At 41.2% G+C, this 17,027-nt stretch overlaps 1 protein-coding gene across 4 annotated transcripts in view; it reads left to right on the top strand.

Annotated features, from left to right (window-relative positions):
• Positions 1-17,027, top strand: part of apba2b (amyloid beta (A4) precursor protein-binding, family A, member 2b) — an 80,038-nt gene that overhangs the window by 44,641 nt on the left and 18,370 nt on the right. For 3 of the 4 annotated variants that reach the window (XM_080297010.1, XM_026166944.2, XM_026166958.2), the window contains 5 exons: positions 2,182-2,676; positions 3,028-4,112; positions 10,931-11,011; positions 12,195-12,234; positions 12,708-12,853. In XM_080297010.1, the coding sequence (XP_080153136.1) occupies positions 2,202-2,676; positions 3,028-4,112; positions 10,931-11,011; positions 12,195-12,234; positions 12,708-12,853 (1,827 nt within the window). In that variant the 5' untranslated portion in view covers positions 2,182-2,201. Of the gene's footprint in view, positions 1-216; positions 364-2,181; positions 2,677-3,027; positions 4,113-10,930; positions 11,012-12,194; positions 12,235-12,707; positions 12,854-17,027 lie in introns of those variants that run through there. The other variant, XM_080296975.1, reaches the window with a different exon arrangement.

Here is a 17,027-nt window from a genome sequence, read left to right as displayed (position 1 = left end):
AAATAATCAAAAAATGTGATGTGAACAGTCAGGCAACACCACATGAGGAACAGGTGACTTTTTTTTTTGTGAATCTAGGAAGCCAAGAGGAGGTCAGAGGGTATCAGCCCCCAGGGGATGCAGTTACCCATAGTTACCGATCCTTCCCCCCAGCTCTGGGGATTTGTATGAGGCGTGGCTGAGCTCCAACAGGATGATGCTGGGTTACAATGTGAAGAAAGAGGGAGGGTGGAGTCACAGAGGTGCATGCTGTGGAGCAGCTGGTGGGGGATGGGAGGAGCGAGGAGCAGAGGCGGAGGGAGGACTGTTGTTACAACAGATCGTAGTGCTATTGTACAGCAGACACCAACCTCAGGATACCAGGTAAGAGATATGAACAATACATGGTTTAGAATACATTGAAAAGGTGAAGGTTTTAATAGAAATCACTGCCAATAGAACAGAAGGAAAATCTTTTGACGTGTCATGTCATGTACAGTGACGCCTCATTAGGTGATGGTGTTGCTGTGTTTCATCAGGTGTGTCCATGTCTCTGCACTTGCAGAAACTCGGTGAGCAGAAACCTTCATGTTAGCGATGTCATTAGAGCCCGGTACATATGTACATATCTCTGTGTGCACATTTAATCTGACTCCCTTGAACAATCTCTCGTGTGTGTTTCTGTGTGTGTTCCCGCCTTTGTTTTGTGCCAGGTTGTGCAGAGCTAATTAACCAGTTTAATCGCTGGTGATGGAAAAATGTTATTATGGCGAGTGAGAATGAGGGAAAGTCGTAGCAACAGCCCTCTGAGGGAAGTTGTTTATGGCAGCTGGATGGCACAATAGAGTAAGGGTGGTGGCAAAATGGATGGCAGTGCACAAAGGATGCATCTAACAGAAAAGTACACAAGAGCTGAACTTTTTCAGTTGGATGTTGGGATTCAGTGCAGCAAATATATCTTGTGATTTGTTTGTGCATTTATATCATACTATGTTCTTGTTTTGGAGCTATGTGTTTATTCTTCGCTTGTTACAGTTGTGTTTGGTTGTTCTTAGTTCTTAAATATAATCTGTGCAAACTAGCCTCTTTTTCTTTGACTGGATTGTCTAAGACAGTGCATGCATATTTTGGTTATTCAGTCTTTTCATAGTCCTTTTATTCAATCTTTTTGTATTTTAGAGAGTGGCATATGTAATGTTTACAGCAGTGGGTTTTAGTAATGGTGTCTCATTAATAACTATTTTCATAAAAGTGACATCTACTGTTTGATCTTCGCAGCTGAAAGTACAAAAAGTGCCACCAAATACCAGCTTCAAAGAAACCTCCTTACCAAGAACCTTTTTCACAACTTCTGTTAACCATCTATAAATCATAAAGAAGAGGGCTTACATTCTTTGAATACAAAGGCCCTAAAGTGAAAAATACATCATAAACTTGGACCGTTGCTCTAAGACACAGCATGACACTGACAGACTAATGCCTTTTTCAGTAATTCCTCTTGATTTCTCATTTTCATTTTCGATTCCAAAGGGAAAAATGGTCATTCATATGCAAGCAAAAATCTTTCATCATTCTTTTAGAGAACAGAGACAATTTGTTGTTTCTCTGTCTGCCCTGCGTAAACAGATCTTCCATAGGAGCAGCTTTTACCGTGTCCCCACATTGAGTATTCCCGGCGAGTAAGCTTCAGAAGGATCAATAAGTGTCTTGATTGACTGATCATCTGCACTGGTATCTGTGCACATGTTCAGCACCTATGTGGAGATGACCTTGATTTAACTATTGATTCTTTGTCTGGCATTGTCCCATTAGGTTTATGTGCAGGCAGTATGCCCAGAAAGGCTCTGTTCTTTGTGTTTATGGTTATAAAACAGCCTGAGCAACATGTCAAAACCGCTGTTGTGAATTTGGAGTTTGAAATTTGAAGTAAGCACCAAAGTGTTCTTTAGACTGTACACTGTAAATAAACCATGTCTTATTTAATTACAAGAATATATTGGAGTCCCAGAATGTGTTTGTTTGCACATGGGTCTGTTTGATAAAGGGAATCTGTTTATAGAAATGTGATAACACATTTTATGGATTTGTCCTAAAACCTTATAATTATACCAGCTTTGGCCTTGTAGATGTGAACAATCATGTAATGCATCTGAATTTTAAGACATTCTGAAGTCTTTCTCCTGTTTTTCCTCTGTCACGTAGGGTAAAACCCACAACAATGCATGGCCTGTAAGCCGCCAACCATGGCTCAAAGGAAGAGGCCAGGGACCAGTGGAGGAAATAGTATGGCTGCCCCAGGTCCCGCCTCCTGTCCTACCACTCACGCTACAGAGTCATGTGATCTGAAAGCAGTAGCGGCGCGGCAACGCCCACACCGCTACCCCAAAGAATCGCGTGAGCCGAAACCTCTCCCTCACTCCTGCAAGGCACAATATTCTTCTCCCAAGTCTCAAGACACGGGGCGCAGTCATCCAGAAGCGGATGCAGATCAGGAGGAGGAAGTGAAGCGGTACAGCAACCACGAACCAGACGCAGAACTTCAGGATCAGCGTCCAGCAACACCATCCACGCCGGAACATAACCACGACCGAGATGACCCTAACCAGGGGGACTTCCACGGTGGAGCCGACAGCCTGGATGATGATTCCAGCTCTGATTATATAAACAACACCTCAGATGATGATGACTATGATGACGGTAAATGTGTACATGGTCAACTTTTCTGTTTTACCTTTTATTTTTATAATATTTTTTATAATATTTTAATATCCATTATTATTAATTCTGCTAATTGGCACAATATTTGCAGTACTGATTTTTTTATTGGTTCTACAAATCAAAGGAAAACCCATAAATAACATTTTGTAGCTACCAAAGTTTGTCCTTTAAATAGAAATTGAGCCTGCTCATGCTTAGTAACTGTTTGCGATTTAGACATCAGTAAGCTAAAGTATGCATACAACTTATAGACTTATAGTGATAATTATATTAGTGAAGAAGCTCCAAATATAAGGACCACAACTTAATGTGATTATAAAACTTCTTCAGGGTTGGCAGAGGAGGATGAAGGTGTTACTTACTACATCCGCTACTGCCCAGAGGATGACAGCTACCTGGAGGGCATGGACTGCAACAACCAGGGAGACTGCAACCACAGCCACAGCCGGGGGGACTGCACCAGCACCATGCAGCTTGGCGGGTCCCACACTGATGAATGCCAGGAAGCTGTGGAGGGCTGGACCGAAGAGGGGGAGGGGCAAGCGAGAGACGAAGAATGGGTGGAAGATGAGGAGGGGGAAGGGGCAGTGAGGGAAGAGTGGAGAGAAGAGGAGGAAGAGGTGAGGGAAGAGTGGAGAGAAGAGGAGGAAGAGGTGAGGAAAGAGTGGAGACAGGGAGATGAGGAGCCGCGAGAGGAGTGGAGGGAGGAGTGCCAGGCCAGGCAGGAGCAGTGGGCGGGTCGTGAGAGGCACCGAGTGGAGGAGTGGGGTGAGGGAGAGGGAGAGGTCCGCTGTGAGGTGGTGGAGCAAGATCCCGATGAGCAGATATACAACGGACGACCGGAGCCCATCCTGGACCATCACCACCACCATCATCACCACCACCAGCCTGCCACGCAGGATGCCGCACACACCCGAAGGGCTGACAGAGAAGAAGAGGAGGCGGAGAGCGAGGACTACTGCCCTAACGAGGATGAAGAAGAGGAAGGCGAGGAGGAGGAGAGAAATGGAAGGGCCTACACCGGAGACTACTACGCCCCTGAAGACAACGGGAACTCGGTGCGAGTCTCTCCCTACCGAAGCCGTAAAGTGCTGGTGGTTGAGGGGGAAACAGGGGAGGAAGCTGAGGAGGACATTGATCAAATTGTTGCTGAGATTAAGATGAGTATGAGCATGGGGAGTCTCAGCAGTGGCACAGACCAAAGCCCGGAAGAGCTGGCACAGGACCCCGCACCAAGTGACTACCCTCACTCCAAGCCCGACGCAGCACCTTACCCTCCACCTCACCACCGACACGACAGTAGGCCCAAGTCCCTCAACCTCCCCTCCATGCACCACAACAACCCTGATCTCCAGCGGGGCCACAAGACGCATCCACGCTCACCTGATGACAGGCAGAGATGGCCCCAAGAGCAGGTGAGCTGAAGAGTATTGCTGTTGTATTATATTTATATTTAATCCCTGAACCGAATGAGTTCAGGGCCTCATCTTCAAAGTAATTTATTGCACAGAACAACAGAAAAACTAAAGAGATGAGCCACACATTATCAGGCTACACCGATTTAATTATATAGCCCGAAGTAACTGTGTTTACATGGTTTCATTCCCTTGTTCAAGAAGAAGGCTTAGTTTGTTTTTACATAAATACACTGTTGGGTCTGTGTTTCCACAAACCCCGCTAATTCTAGAGACTTATTCATCATGAAGAAAACAAGACAGTCGATCGATCGATTATTTGCACAAGGGAGGCCTCGTCTGTGTCCACCACGAAAATGACCCCCAGATCTGACCTCCTCCTGCTACCTTTTATTGAGAGACAGTTCACACAAAGCACGTCAGAACAAAACCACGCCCCCTTGGTTCTAAGACAAAGCATTTTATGTATATGTGTGAACTTCTGTAAGAATGTGTGTGTGTGTGTGTGTGTGTGTGTGTGTGTGTGTGTGTGTGTGTGTGTGTGTGTGTGTGTGTGTGTGTGTGTGTGTCAGACCTCCTGCTGACCAAAGGGTCGTAAACCCAGGAAGCTTACATCAAAAGAAACAGATCTTTCCGATAGGATGTATCTACAATAAAACCTCCCCCAGCACAGAGTGGTTGGAGAGGTGGTCAGGATCAAAGGAATGACTTTGATCCTACTGCTTGAACTAAGACTGTACAAATTTAAGAAACGCAATGGCAACATTCAACAATTAGACTTACACTAGAACTAGAGGAAGTCCACAGTCTATATAAATGTACCCCCTTAGGGTTAATTATTGGACCTCAAGGTAACTGTGTGTACCTTCTTAATGGCCAAAAAGGTGTGTACATGTTCCCAAGCAGTAAAAAAAGACCATATTTGCACCGTTTCTCTGAGATTTTGAGGTGCAACCCCAGGAGATTTGCCTTTGTTGGGCCAAACGCAAAAAGAAATTGGGCAAAATACAAATTTTACTCTTTGGTTTTAAGCTTTTATTGTTTCTTTGTTGATCTAACTTACATGAAAACACATTATTTTATGAGGAAAAATTGAATAATAATCATGCCGACACCCCGGGGTTAATAAACTTGAGCCAAAGCCTCCTCATGACGATTATGCCGACAAATTTGACTTATTTCCTGTATGTTTTTCTTTTATTTTAATGAGTTCTATAAGGAAAAATATTGTTCCAGTGAGTTGTTGCATTTTCATTTTTATTCTCAGTTACTAAAATGTTTTGTATTACTCATACCTTTAGGTTTTAGTTTCCTTTTAGGTGCCATAATACATGATAAGCTTGGCAATGCCCCAGTAACAAACCAATGTACCAGTAAAGCAACAACAGGATACTTTATTTTTATAAGCATGTATATATTAAAAAATATCAGTGTTTAAATTCCTTTACTTTCTTAATTTGGTCTTTTTCATGATCTGTTCTTATGGGCATTAGAAGAAGACATCACAGGGTATTTTCATTTCATGTTTATAGAGTTTGGAAAAAAGCATGAAGGTGCATTACTTCTTGGTCCAGAGGTACGTATATAGATTGCCCTCCAAGTATAAATAAGCAAAAAAGAATAAATACCGATAAAAAAAATCACATTAATGACAAAAGGTTACATTTCAACCTAATTCAGAACCTGTTTAACCTGTTTCATTTTACGACTAGTTAAACTGTCTGCTGTACGCTGTTCACTGAAGTCAAGGCTATAAGAGAAAAACAGAACATGAGAGGACATGAATGGAGGCCCCTGCACAGTATATTCTGGCCATATACAACAGACCCTTGCCACTGGATGTGATTTAAAGAGATTTGTGGTGATAAGAAGGAGATGAGTTACAGGTGACATGTTTGTCATTACCACCCAGAGAATAACAGGAGTGTCACCCCTCCCCCGCGTTACCTTGAGATGTCCCCCTCCTCATCTCTCTGCTTCTCACGGATCTTGATTAATGCACACATGCTGTACATGCACGCCGATAGAGTCGAACACACGCAGAGCCCCTCCACCCTCTAAAAGTCAGATGGTAAAAGGAGAACAGGGATAGTCTCCTGTGGGCAGCATGCTGATACCCACCTGCTCCACGGTGTGCACGAGCGCTGGTACATTCACTGCATATATGTAGCTCATTTGTAGCACAGAAGTGGGTCAGGCATTGTAGTGGCTTGATGAAATTGAAACACACACACACACACACACACACAAAAAAAACAGTTAAGTGCAGATGGAGATGACTCCCAGGCTCACTGAGATAATTCGGTCATTTTGTTCTCTCTTATTCAAAGAAATGTTCTCTGTGCACCACTTCAGAATGACCCTAAACTAGACCGGGACAACAGTGAATTTAAAAAAAGATGTCTTTTGCACAATGTGGAGCCAAAAGATCATGTTAACTGAAGAGTTACAAGACTGTTCAGGGAGGTCATCTACACACAAATACAAGTATACACAAAATGATGCTGTGCTGATGTGTTTTCAGCTTTGACATTTTGCAAACAGAATTTCTCACAATAACCTTTCTCAGTTACTTTTCTTTTTACTTGCTTAAAATTTGTTCTGGGCTCCTTTTCCTACCGTAAAGCAATCCAGTTGGGTTTTTTAGAGCTTGGTGTTTGATTCACTAAAAGAAGCCATTTTCACATTAATAATGGTGCGATTTTAGCAGAGTTTATTTAGGTGGATCCAAAGCTTTTCTTAAAACGGCCAGTGTTTAACCCTTTAAGACCTACCATAGAACCAAGTCCGCCAGAGCTTATATTATATTTTTACATGCTGTGGAGCCATTTTTGGGAGCATTTCAAGTTGCTATACATCAATACAACCATTATAGCCCAGATTTTAATAATATGTATTCATTAAGTGCATAGTAATTACATAAATTGCAAAAAAGTGCAATAAACTACAAAAAAATTGAAAATCGTTTTTGATTTTTTAACATATATTTGTAGTTAGAGAAATTTAAGAGTCTTATCCCTCAAAACTGTAAATACAAAAAAGTTGCACAAAATAGTTTCCCACCACAGGAAATTTATTTTGAGTGTCTTCATAGTTTTATTTTTGAAATACACCAATTTTTATACACTGCAGGAAAAACGAAAATAAATATTATACTGCAAATTTGCAAAAAAGCAGCATATGCATCAAAATAAACTATTTCCAGCAGTGCAATATGAGTCCTAAGCATCCCAGAAACGACACAGAAAGTCATAAAGTCAAAGATAACTTTTAAAAAGAGCAGTATAGGCCCTGAGGCCCTGATCGCAAAAAAGACTACATTTCCGCGAAAATGACGTCACTTCCGGTTTCGGCCAGGTAATGGCGGAAATGCAAAAGTTCGCGCTGACGTCTATTCCAACGTAGGAAGTGTTTTGAACAGCTGATCGGATCGGCAAAGCGTGTTTCTGGAATATTATGTTTTTGTTCCTGCAAGCGCTTTTTATGCAGTTTTTGCAAAGCTTTATGTGGAAGGAAACCGTGACCTAGGACAAGCTGATGGCACAATATGTAAGTACAACTCCTCCGGTTTCATATGCAAAAAAATTTTTTGCGCTAGCTTACGTGGTTGCAGTGCTACCGGGATTTAAAAATAGTTATGCATAACAGAGCGTTCCCGCTCCGATCAGCTCTAAAGGGTTAAAGACTATGCTTGTACACAAGTAGTATTGCAATTAGCTATATTTTTATGTGTTCTCTCATTTTCAGTCATAAATACAAAGCCAACCTAAAACAGTCAAAACGCTTTGTAAGTAAATAAAAATAAAACATAAGAAAATAATTACAAAATCTCATAAGTCTAGATTTTATTCACAATACAACACAGAAAAAAATGTCAAATGTTTAAACATTTTAATATTTCAGCAAAAATATTAGCTCATTTTTAATTTGATGTCAACAACACACCTAAAAAGGTTTGGACATGGCCACGTTTCCATCTGTGTAGGTGACCAGTGTCTGGATTTTTGGGAGAGGAATGTTGTCCCATTTTTGTCTGATATAGGATTCTAGTTGTTCAACAGTCCTGGCTCTTCTTTGTAGTATTTTTCATTTCATTATGCTTCAAATGTTTCAGTTGATAAAACATCTGGAGTGAAAGCAGGCCATTTCATTCTGGACTCTTCTACTACAAAGCCTTGCTGTTCTTATAGCTGGAGTACATGTTTTGCATTGTCTTGATAAAACATTTAAGGGTTTTCCTGGAAAAAAAACACCATGTTGCTCTAAAACCGAGCGCTGATAACAAGCCTGATGGAGCCTCTCCTCTTCGTTCTGCAGGACTTGGAGTCCATGTATTTAAATGAATTTCAAATTTGGATTCAGCGGACTACAAAACAGTTTTCCACTTTGCCTCAGTCCATTTTAAATGAGCCTTGGCCCAGAGGATGGCGATATTTCTGGATCATATTCACAGATGGCTTCTTCTTTGCACCATAGAGCTTTAACCTCCATTTGTGGATGGCACATTGAACTGTGTTAACAGACAAAGATTTATGGAAGTCTTCCTGAGCCCATGCAGTGTTTTCCATGACAGAATCAGGCCTGTTTTTAATGCAGTGCTGCCTGATTTTGATTTTTTTTAGCCTTTTGTTTCCCAGTCCCAAGTTTTTTGATAGTTGTTGCTGTCAGCAAGTTCATGAAATAGTGAAATGTCTCACAAGTTTTTTTTGGTGGTTCTGTGGCAAATTCTCGTATCTCAAATCCAGGGTGTTAAATATTGAGATCCCAGTTTTTTCTGCTGTTGTCTCTTTATAATGTCAGATATAGCAGATATTCTCAATATGGTAATAAGACAAATGCCCCTGTCTGAGCACAGAAAATGCAACTAATGTGCAAACCTCCTGTGTGGCAGCCAATCAGAAGATCTGCATGGAGCAATATTAGATAAATAAATTAGAACTAGAACTAATCTAGTAACAAAAATATGGAGCTGGACATCACAGAGAGACTACTTGAAATGCTTTTTACATTTTATTTTATGTGCGTGCCATTATGTGTTAATCTGATGAGCATTCATCACAGCCTGATAAAGGTAATTATCGCTGAAGACAGCTGAGTGATATGTTGCTTCTAGCTGAAGATACTTTATAGAAAAGTAGCGGATGTCTCCTAATTTTAGTTCAGACTTGAGGGTGATTGGACAAGTGAGTCCTGTCTTGTACATATGCACACATTAGCAGAAGCTGCCAATCATTTGGTGTGTGTCTTGTGAATGCTATTTGCACCGATGATTGAAGCAGTGCTGATTTATTGATGGTTCAGTTGCACATAAAGGCTATTTGTAAAATGTACAGTGGGCTGGACTCACTTGGGATGCTGCTCATAAATGTAGTTTTGTAGACCATCACAGTTTGGCATTCCATCCCTCCCAACAACAACATGAATCTCATCAATTTAATGGTTGTTTGCACAACTGAGTTGGGCGGCACAGTGAATACTGATTAGAACTTTATGTCTGCTTTTCTGTTCGCAAAGGAGGCTATGCAGCTGCATGACAGCATGGGCTTTTCCTCTGAATTTCACATTTCTTTACTGCTTTGCTGTGGAGGAGGAGTGGGGGGGATTTCTTGGAAGGAGGATTTTATTTGCGCCACTAATACAATTAAATGTTAATGAGCCATTGTGGACTGCAAAATGGGCATCCAGGGGAATGAAAGGGTGTTTTCCATCCTACTAAGTTATGGTTCTGGCTATACCGACTGCTGCACTGGATAATTGAAAGACGCATGCCATCATCAATGATGCTCCAGTTTTTGAACATGTCTGAGAACAGAAAAAGACTAATTTTCATTCATAAAGTTTAAATACCTGTGGTCAACCATCCACAGAAATGGACAGTGCACAAGAGAGATGGAAAAGAGAGAGCAGGCAGGGTGGAGTAGGTGGATTCAAGTTTCAGGGTGATTTGTGATGGAAGGATAGCTGCAAGAGTGAAAGCGAAGGTTTTATCAGATTGTAGTGAGACCTGCTGTGATGTATGGTTTGGAGACATTGGCACTGATAAAGTGATAGGAGGCAGATTTGGAGTGGGCCGAGCTGAATGAAGACCCACAGGACCTAAGGAGAGGATTAGAAATAAGTACATCAGAGGGACCGCTCAGGGTGAGCGGTTTGGAGACAAAGTTAGAGAGGCAAGGCTGAGATGGTTTGGACATGAGCTGAGGAGGGATATTGGATATACTGGACAGTTGAATATGGAGCTGCCAGGCAGGAGGGATAGAGGAAGACCACAGGGAAGACTCGTGGATGTAGTGAAGGAGGGCATGCAGAGGGTTGGTGTGACAGAGGAGGATGCTAAGGATATGATGAGATGGAGGCAGATGATCCTAAAACGAGTAGCCGAAAGGAGAAGAAGAAGAAGAATACTGAATGTGATGATAGACTCTAAATGATTAATCCATCATTAAAATATGAAATACATTTAAAATATGCATCTGTGTGGCATCTACTGGATGTATTGTGTAATTGACAAAAGAGCAGACTGTTAAAAGACCAAACTGAACTATATTCCAGTGGTTTGAACCGATACTGCTTGTTTTCTTAACCTCTTAAGCCCCAAGCCTAACTGATCTCCTGCCTTTTGCCCCCGCATCAGGGGGCGTTGGGGCTTAATTTCAGTAGTATTTGTGGCTTAAAACTTCAAACAAGTACACAAAACGAGACTTGGATACAGCATTTTGACTCACCTTGTTGGTTACAGTGCTGGCTACACATTAAAAACCTCCGTTTCCTGCACATTGTAATTTCCTTGCACCTGTTCTTCTGTGTTGGCATGCCAGGTGAGCAATGGCGCAGAGCAACCCAGAAAACAGCAGCGGTCCGACCTCAACGTCCCCCTGGAGAACAACAACGTACCAGAGGTAAGACGTTCTCTGGATATCCTGTCGCAGCGTTTCCTTCTTTGTCATTTATCTACCCCGAGGTTGTTTGCACAGGATATATTGTTGTTTATGTGTGCGTGCATCCATATGGTTATGTTTGTGCGTGCATGTGTGTGTGTGTGACCATTTAAGTAAATGAGTAATTGTGTAATTACAACCTCAGCTCATGTCCTCTGCTTTCGGCATGATAGCATCCTGATAATTGACTAGCATTCTGCTTGTGGTTTTATGAGAGCCATTTCTCATCGAGACGTCTGCGGTGGGAGGATGCCCCCGTTCCACCCTCCCACCACCCTCCCTCCACCCTTACTTCCTTGTCCTTGAGGGGAGCAGAATCTCTGAATATGGAGGGAAGGCTCAGTGGTATCACCAGGATCAGTGTTTGAATCTCATGAATCTCCCTGTGGCCATCTAAAGCTTCCTCATCCCTCGTGGATACGATATCTCTTTGCAGTCGGGCTTTTCTGGCTTCCATAGTGCTTTTTAGCAAGTCAGGCACGTGGAGATTCTGGAGCTGCAAGGTTTAAATGCTTTTATCTGTGTCAGTGTTCATTTTGACAGCAAATTCTGATTTAGCTTTAGTCATAGTCTTGTGACTAAAATGTCGTGCAGCTGTAGTCATAATTTAGGCATCTAAGTTCTTTTACTTTCAGTCTAGTTCTATTTGACTAAATGTCATAATTATAATAGACTAAAACTTCAGTTTGCCATGCTATTACTGGTGAGAGTTGCTCCACATGGTTTACTAATCATATTATTTTCCTTGACATCAAACGCAAAGGGTGTCTGTATGTGTGGAGAAGAAGATCACTTCCCAACTCGTCCCGCCTTTCTGCACAACTTAATTAGTTCTGATTGGATCTCGTCTCTGCAGAACATTTTCATCTCGTTTTTGTTTGTTGATGATTGTGTAAATACATTTCATCATAGTTTTTGTCTATGAAAGGAATAATTCTGTAAATTTGGCGTCACTGGTCTTTCAACTATTGTGAAAGCCTTGTTTTGCTAGTGTGTCTTTCATGATGGCATATTTGAAGTCAAGTTTATTTAAAGAATTTGAAGTTTAGCACGTTTATTTTGAAACAGCAGAGAAGTACAGTATGTAATTCACTGTAAGTCTATTCATAACATTTATCTGCTATTACCTGTTTCTGTCTTCCAGCCTACAAAGAAGGTCGCATCCTTCCCCAGCTTTGTCGATGGTAAGTTCATCTGCACATCTGTTTGGTGGTGAAATTCAAATTTTGGAATAAAAACCAAGTAATCACAATAAGTTACAGTACTTCCCTGCCTTTGGGCATGATCTAGGGCTAACAGTATGTTTTAAAAGGCTTTAGTTGCCATCAGATCATGGTGGCACATTGTGCTCCAAAGTGGGTGTCTGAGAGTCCACATCTAGATATCACAGGATATCACAGATGCAGATTAATCACAGCTCCTGTTAGCACTGCACCTCCATTAGCTCACAGCCGGTGGCCATTTCACTGCTGAGGCCTATCCAGCCGTTTATCACTATATCTCCAGTGTTTGGCTTCTTTTTCTTCACGCAGCACACTGACTGCAGTAATTAAAATACCTTCTCCGCTGCACGCTCCACCCTTTCAGTCTAAACATGCTTTGTCTTTCCCTTTGTCTCCCTCTTAATCACCATCCTCTCTGCCTCTCCCTGGCTCAGTCCCAGGACCCTGTGAGCCAGAAGACCTGATTGATGGGATTATCTTTGCTGCTAACTACCTGGGCTCCACTCAGCTGCTGTCTGAGAGGAACCCCTCCAAGAACATCCGAATGATGCAGGCCCAGGAGGCCGTCAGCAGGGTCAAGGTACTCAAAAACACCCACTCGTGCACCGATTCACATACGAAGACACAGTTACCGCTGCATTTCTGAGTCATACAGACAATCACACTTCCTTGTGCTTTCACAATATAGGTGTCACAATATACTGGTGATAGTAAATAATATGAAACAGCAATATCATGTCAGAAACACGGATATGACAACATGGTGATAACAACCCAGTGGCAGCACAGCCATGATTCAGCTCAAGAGTCAAGTTTATTGCAACTCTCCAATTTAATCTGTGCTCACCTACACAGGTGGAGTCAGGCTGTTGTTGGGTTGTTAAGTGAAGCAGTTGGAGATGAGCAGGCTGGACTTAAATTCTTAATTTAATTACCAATTTGTTGTCTGCCCTTGTTACTGCTTTTCCTTGCTTTCTTAATACTAGCCTCTTAAAATGTGCAACTGTGCCCCGCGCCTTGTGCTCTGCACTTTCCAGCTGGCCCGATTGAGTTACAAGAGTTTGCTGCTCTGTTCTAGCTGTGCAAACTGAGCACTGCACATGTCAGTGACATTTGGTCAGGCTGGTTTAGGCTTGTTATTTGCCTTATTAGAGACAACAGAATAATCTTTTCAGATGTTCCGAAGACATTTACACAGTTTGTTGCTTCTGTTAGATTACTAATGGCTTTATCCTTTTTTTTCCTTTTTTTTAAAAAAGATTGCAACCCACCTCCTCTCTGCACCCACATGGTTCACATAGCCTCTGTGTCAGATCCACAAAGCACAGCAATAAATAGAGCTAAGTGTGCTAAGGTATGCTGAGGAGAGGACACAGAGGGAGACAGAGCGAACCGATAGCAAGGCTTAAGAGGGCTATATATACACGGAGAATTGATTGAATGATGAGACGTACGTGGAAAACTCTGGGGATAATGCGGACGATCACAAAGGAGTAAAAATGCAGCTGTCAAAGTTAAATAGAAAGTAAAAAAAGACATGAATCATTGTAACAGAAGGCAGAGGAAGGAAATAACAAAGAGCAAATAAGTTCTCACAGAAACCACAGGGACCATTTTCATTTCTTTTTTTCTTTATTTTTTGCAATATTTCCTATGGCTAACATAATTATGTAGGGAAAATCTCACATCGTGACAGCCCTAACAACATTAAAGACTAATTTTGGTTGCAAAGTGTTTTTCCTCTGGTTCCATAATGCTTTGTAGTCCCTAATTGAGTCTGAAGAACTGTGAATATCAGAGCCAGCTGGGTCGGTCATGGGTTGTAATTTACAGCTGCCCTGTTGGGTAGTCAGCCACATCATTTGTAACTTCAACAAATATTGATGATGAGAAGTAGCACTAGTAGCAGCAGTGAGGTTGCGGTAGTCCCAAGTCACCAGGAAGTACTGCCGGTGATCCTAAGTATCTGGAAATATGTATTAGTTGAATAAACAGTTCCTCCAGTAGGAAGCTGCTGAGAGGCCGTTCCCTTCGGACGGAGCTTTTTATTCAGTGACGGTTCTCTAATTTCTAACAGATGTGCCATCATTTTGTTGTTGTTTAAGCAGCACCAGAAACATTCAAATGTACCTAAAGACATATAAAAGGACATAGAAGCCTTACAGGAACACTCAGTGGCATTACATGACTAATACAGAGAGTGTATTCCTGATACAGTGTCATTTTTCACATTACTGTACATGCATAGAATGGGAAAACACAAACAAAATCCTGGTACTGCAGAATATTCTGTTATATTTAGTCATTTATAACAGCTATGACATTATTTCTTAACTCATACCCACAAACTTCCAAATGAAATATACAGTACATGGATATTAATTATTTTTTCTAAGCAGTATAGTCATGTATTAAGCATCAGTGGTCTTTTAGGGCAGCTGAAAAACTTGGCCAGATTAGACTTCAGGGCACGTGTGTTCGTCACAGCCGACTGGATAATGGGGCTTCTGGCATGTGAGCCTCCCTGCTGTTCACTAATATCATTACAAAAATGATGTTTCAGAAAAGTGCTGTGGATGGTGCTAGTGCAGCTCAAAGAGGCTCATTTGATGTTAGTTTGGAGAAGCTTTTCATCACTGTCCAGAGCTCTTGTGATAAAACATCTCTTATGACAAACTAGACTGTCAGACTTATGGTACTGGTCACATTTATCTGTTTTGGGCTCGCAGTCCCTCTGCCAGGTGACTGATGTCATCTCGTGTCGTGACAAGATGACATTAGTGCTAACGTTCTGGTGCGTAGTTGCTAACCGAGCACTGGCCTCTTTTATCTCCCTCTCGTGTGAATACAAGCTTTGATGTTATTCTAAATATTGAATGACCGCCTCCGTAGTGGTCTACTTTTAGAAAGTTACATGCTGAAATAAGACTTGTTAATCGACGTGTGACCAAAGTCTGTTTAAGCTTCTCATATTGGTTGTATTGTCTCCGTTTTAGCCACATTTTGCAGGTTTCTTATGCTTGTGTGAAATAAACAAACATATAATTTTGTTCATGTAATTATTAAGGGACAATCCTACATAATTAGAGTTTCCATAAGGTTTGTATATGAAAATATAGGGAAAACACACATAAACTCAAAGGAAAACGTATGTATCTTGACTGCGCTGACATGTTTCACAAATATAACACACATATCAAGGTGTAGTCACAGCCTGCTGCTTCATGGTACTCGGTGAAGCTGCTGTGAGGTGGCATTGATATCTAAAAAGACGATATGGCTAAACATTTATACTTTTCTTCAAATATTTAGGTTCATTTCAGCTCATTCACTGAGCTGAGCATGTGTACAGACTCATATGGATGCTGTGCTATCCTATGTCATGATACTTAATGGGCAGGCTTTCATAAATAGACATGTGCATGGGAGAAGAGAGAGTATATTTCTGAGTCAGTATTGAGCCAAAAAATAACATTATAACTACTGTTAGTAGCCCTTAGTCTTTTTATATGTCGCTGAATCAAAACAAAATAATCCACATCACTGAATTACTAAATTGATTTAACAGTAAATAACATTCACAGTAAAAATAAACAAATATATGCAATCTGGAAGTATACTAAAAACTACTATAAGGTCATAAACGAACAAAATCACATATGTTACGATTTATAGCTTGAAAATGCCTATAAGTTAAATTTCCTGTGGTAACATCCAATATATTATTGACTACTATTGTCATTTATGATAAGGATTCGTTTTAGAGTTAACACAAGTATGGTTCACTAGACTGGTGTATGTCTAAAAATGGACTTCTCATGTCTTGTGCTAATAAACCCAATTTCCCAAATTCAGGAAGAGCACTGCTGATTGATCAGATGCAATAACATCCCTATTTGTCACATTGTCGGATCTTTGCTGACCGGTTAGGAGAAATCCAAATTCAAAGAGTCCAGTCCTACACCTGGTTCAGGGCCCGAATAGCCCGGGGGGAGAAGTTCCTCCTCATTCTCTCTGTTTTATCCATGTAGTTTTACAACTTCACAGTGAGGCATGAGAAAGCCAGTTTTGATGTCAGTTTAAGTTAACATTTAGTTAGCATTTAAGCTTCCTTGCCCTATAAAGGGTTAAGACAGAACACTAATTATGTCACATAGCCCTCAGCCCTATCCTTATTGTCGTGTTCTTCAGATTAGCTTAGGGTTGAGAGTTAGCAGTGCAAAAATATTAATACATATCAAAATGTTCCTGAGCATTGCTAGAAATGTGTAAGTGTTAATATGAAAAAAATGTAGTGTGAAAACGTCAATACAAAAGTTAATGGGTGTACATTTGTTTATGACTGTACAAATTTTGGAAAAGCTACCGAATGAATGTTTAGTTGATTTCCTTTAGTTATTTTTAATAGAATATCTATTAACAAAAGTTGAATCTTCAGTGTTGTCGGCCAGTCTTTCTGAAAGAGTTACAGTGGGTTTCACACATGCCCCGAAGGCCTGAATTTTTCGAGGCATCACCTGGAGAGGCAGTATGTGATAGACCAGCATGTGTCCAGATCAGTCAGACTCAACATTAAACAGACTTCATCCTGCCAGCTCTACACTACAAAGCCTGCGTGTGAATAGAGCAGGTACTGCAAGGGAGTCCTACCCCCTGCATCCTTACCCAGCATCCCTAAACCGCTTTTCAAGAAGTGAAGACATGACTGACACAAAGGTCTCTTACAGTGTGTTAATTAAACGTGTCATTCAATC

The sequence above is a fragment of the Astatotilapia calliptera genome, chromosome 1 (assembly GCF_964374335.1).
Source record: "Astatotilapia calliptera chromosome 1, fAstCal68.1, whole genome shotgun sequence".
NCBI lineage: Eukaryota > Metazoa > Chordata > Actinopteri > Cichliformes > Cichlidae > Astatotilapia > Astatotilapia calliptera.
Note: the sequence above shows the minus strand (reverse complement) of the source record. Positions and strands in the feature narration are given on the sequence as shown.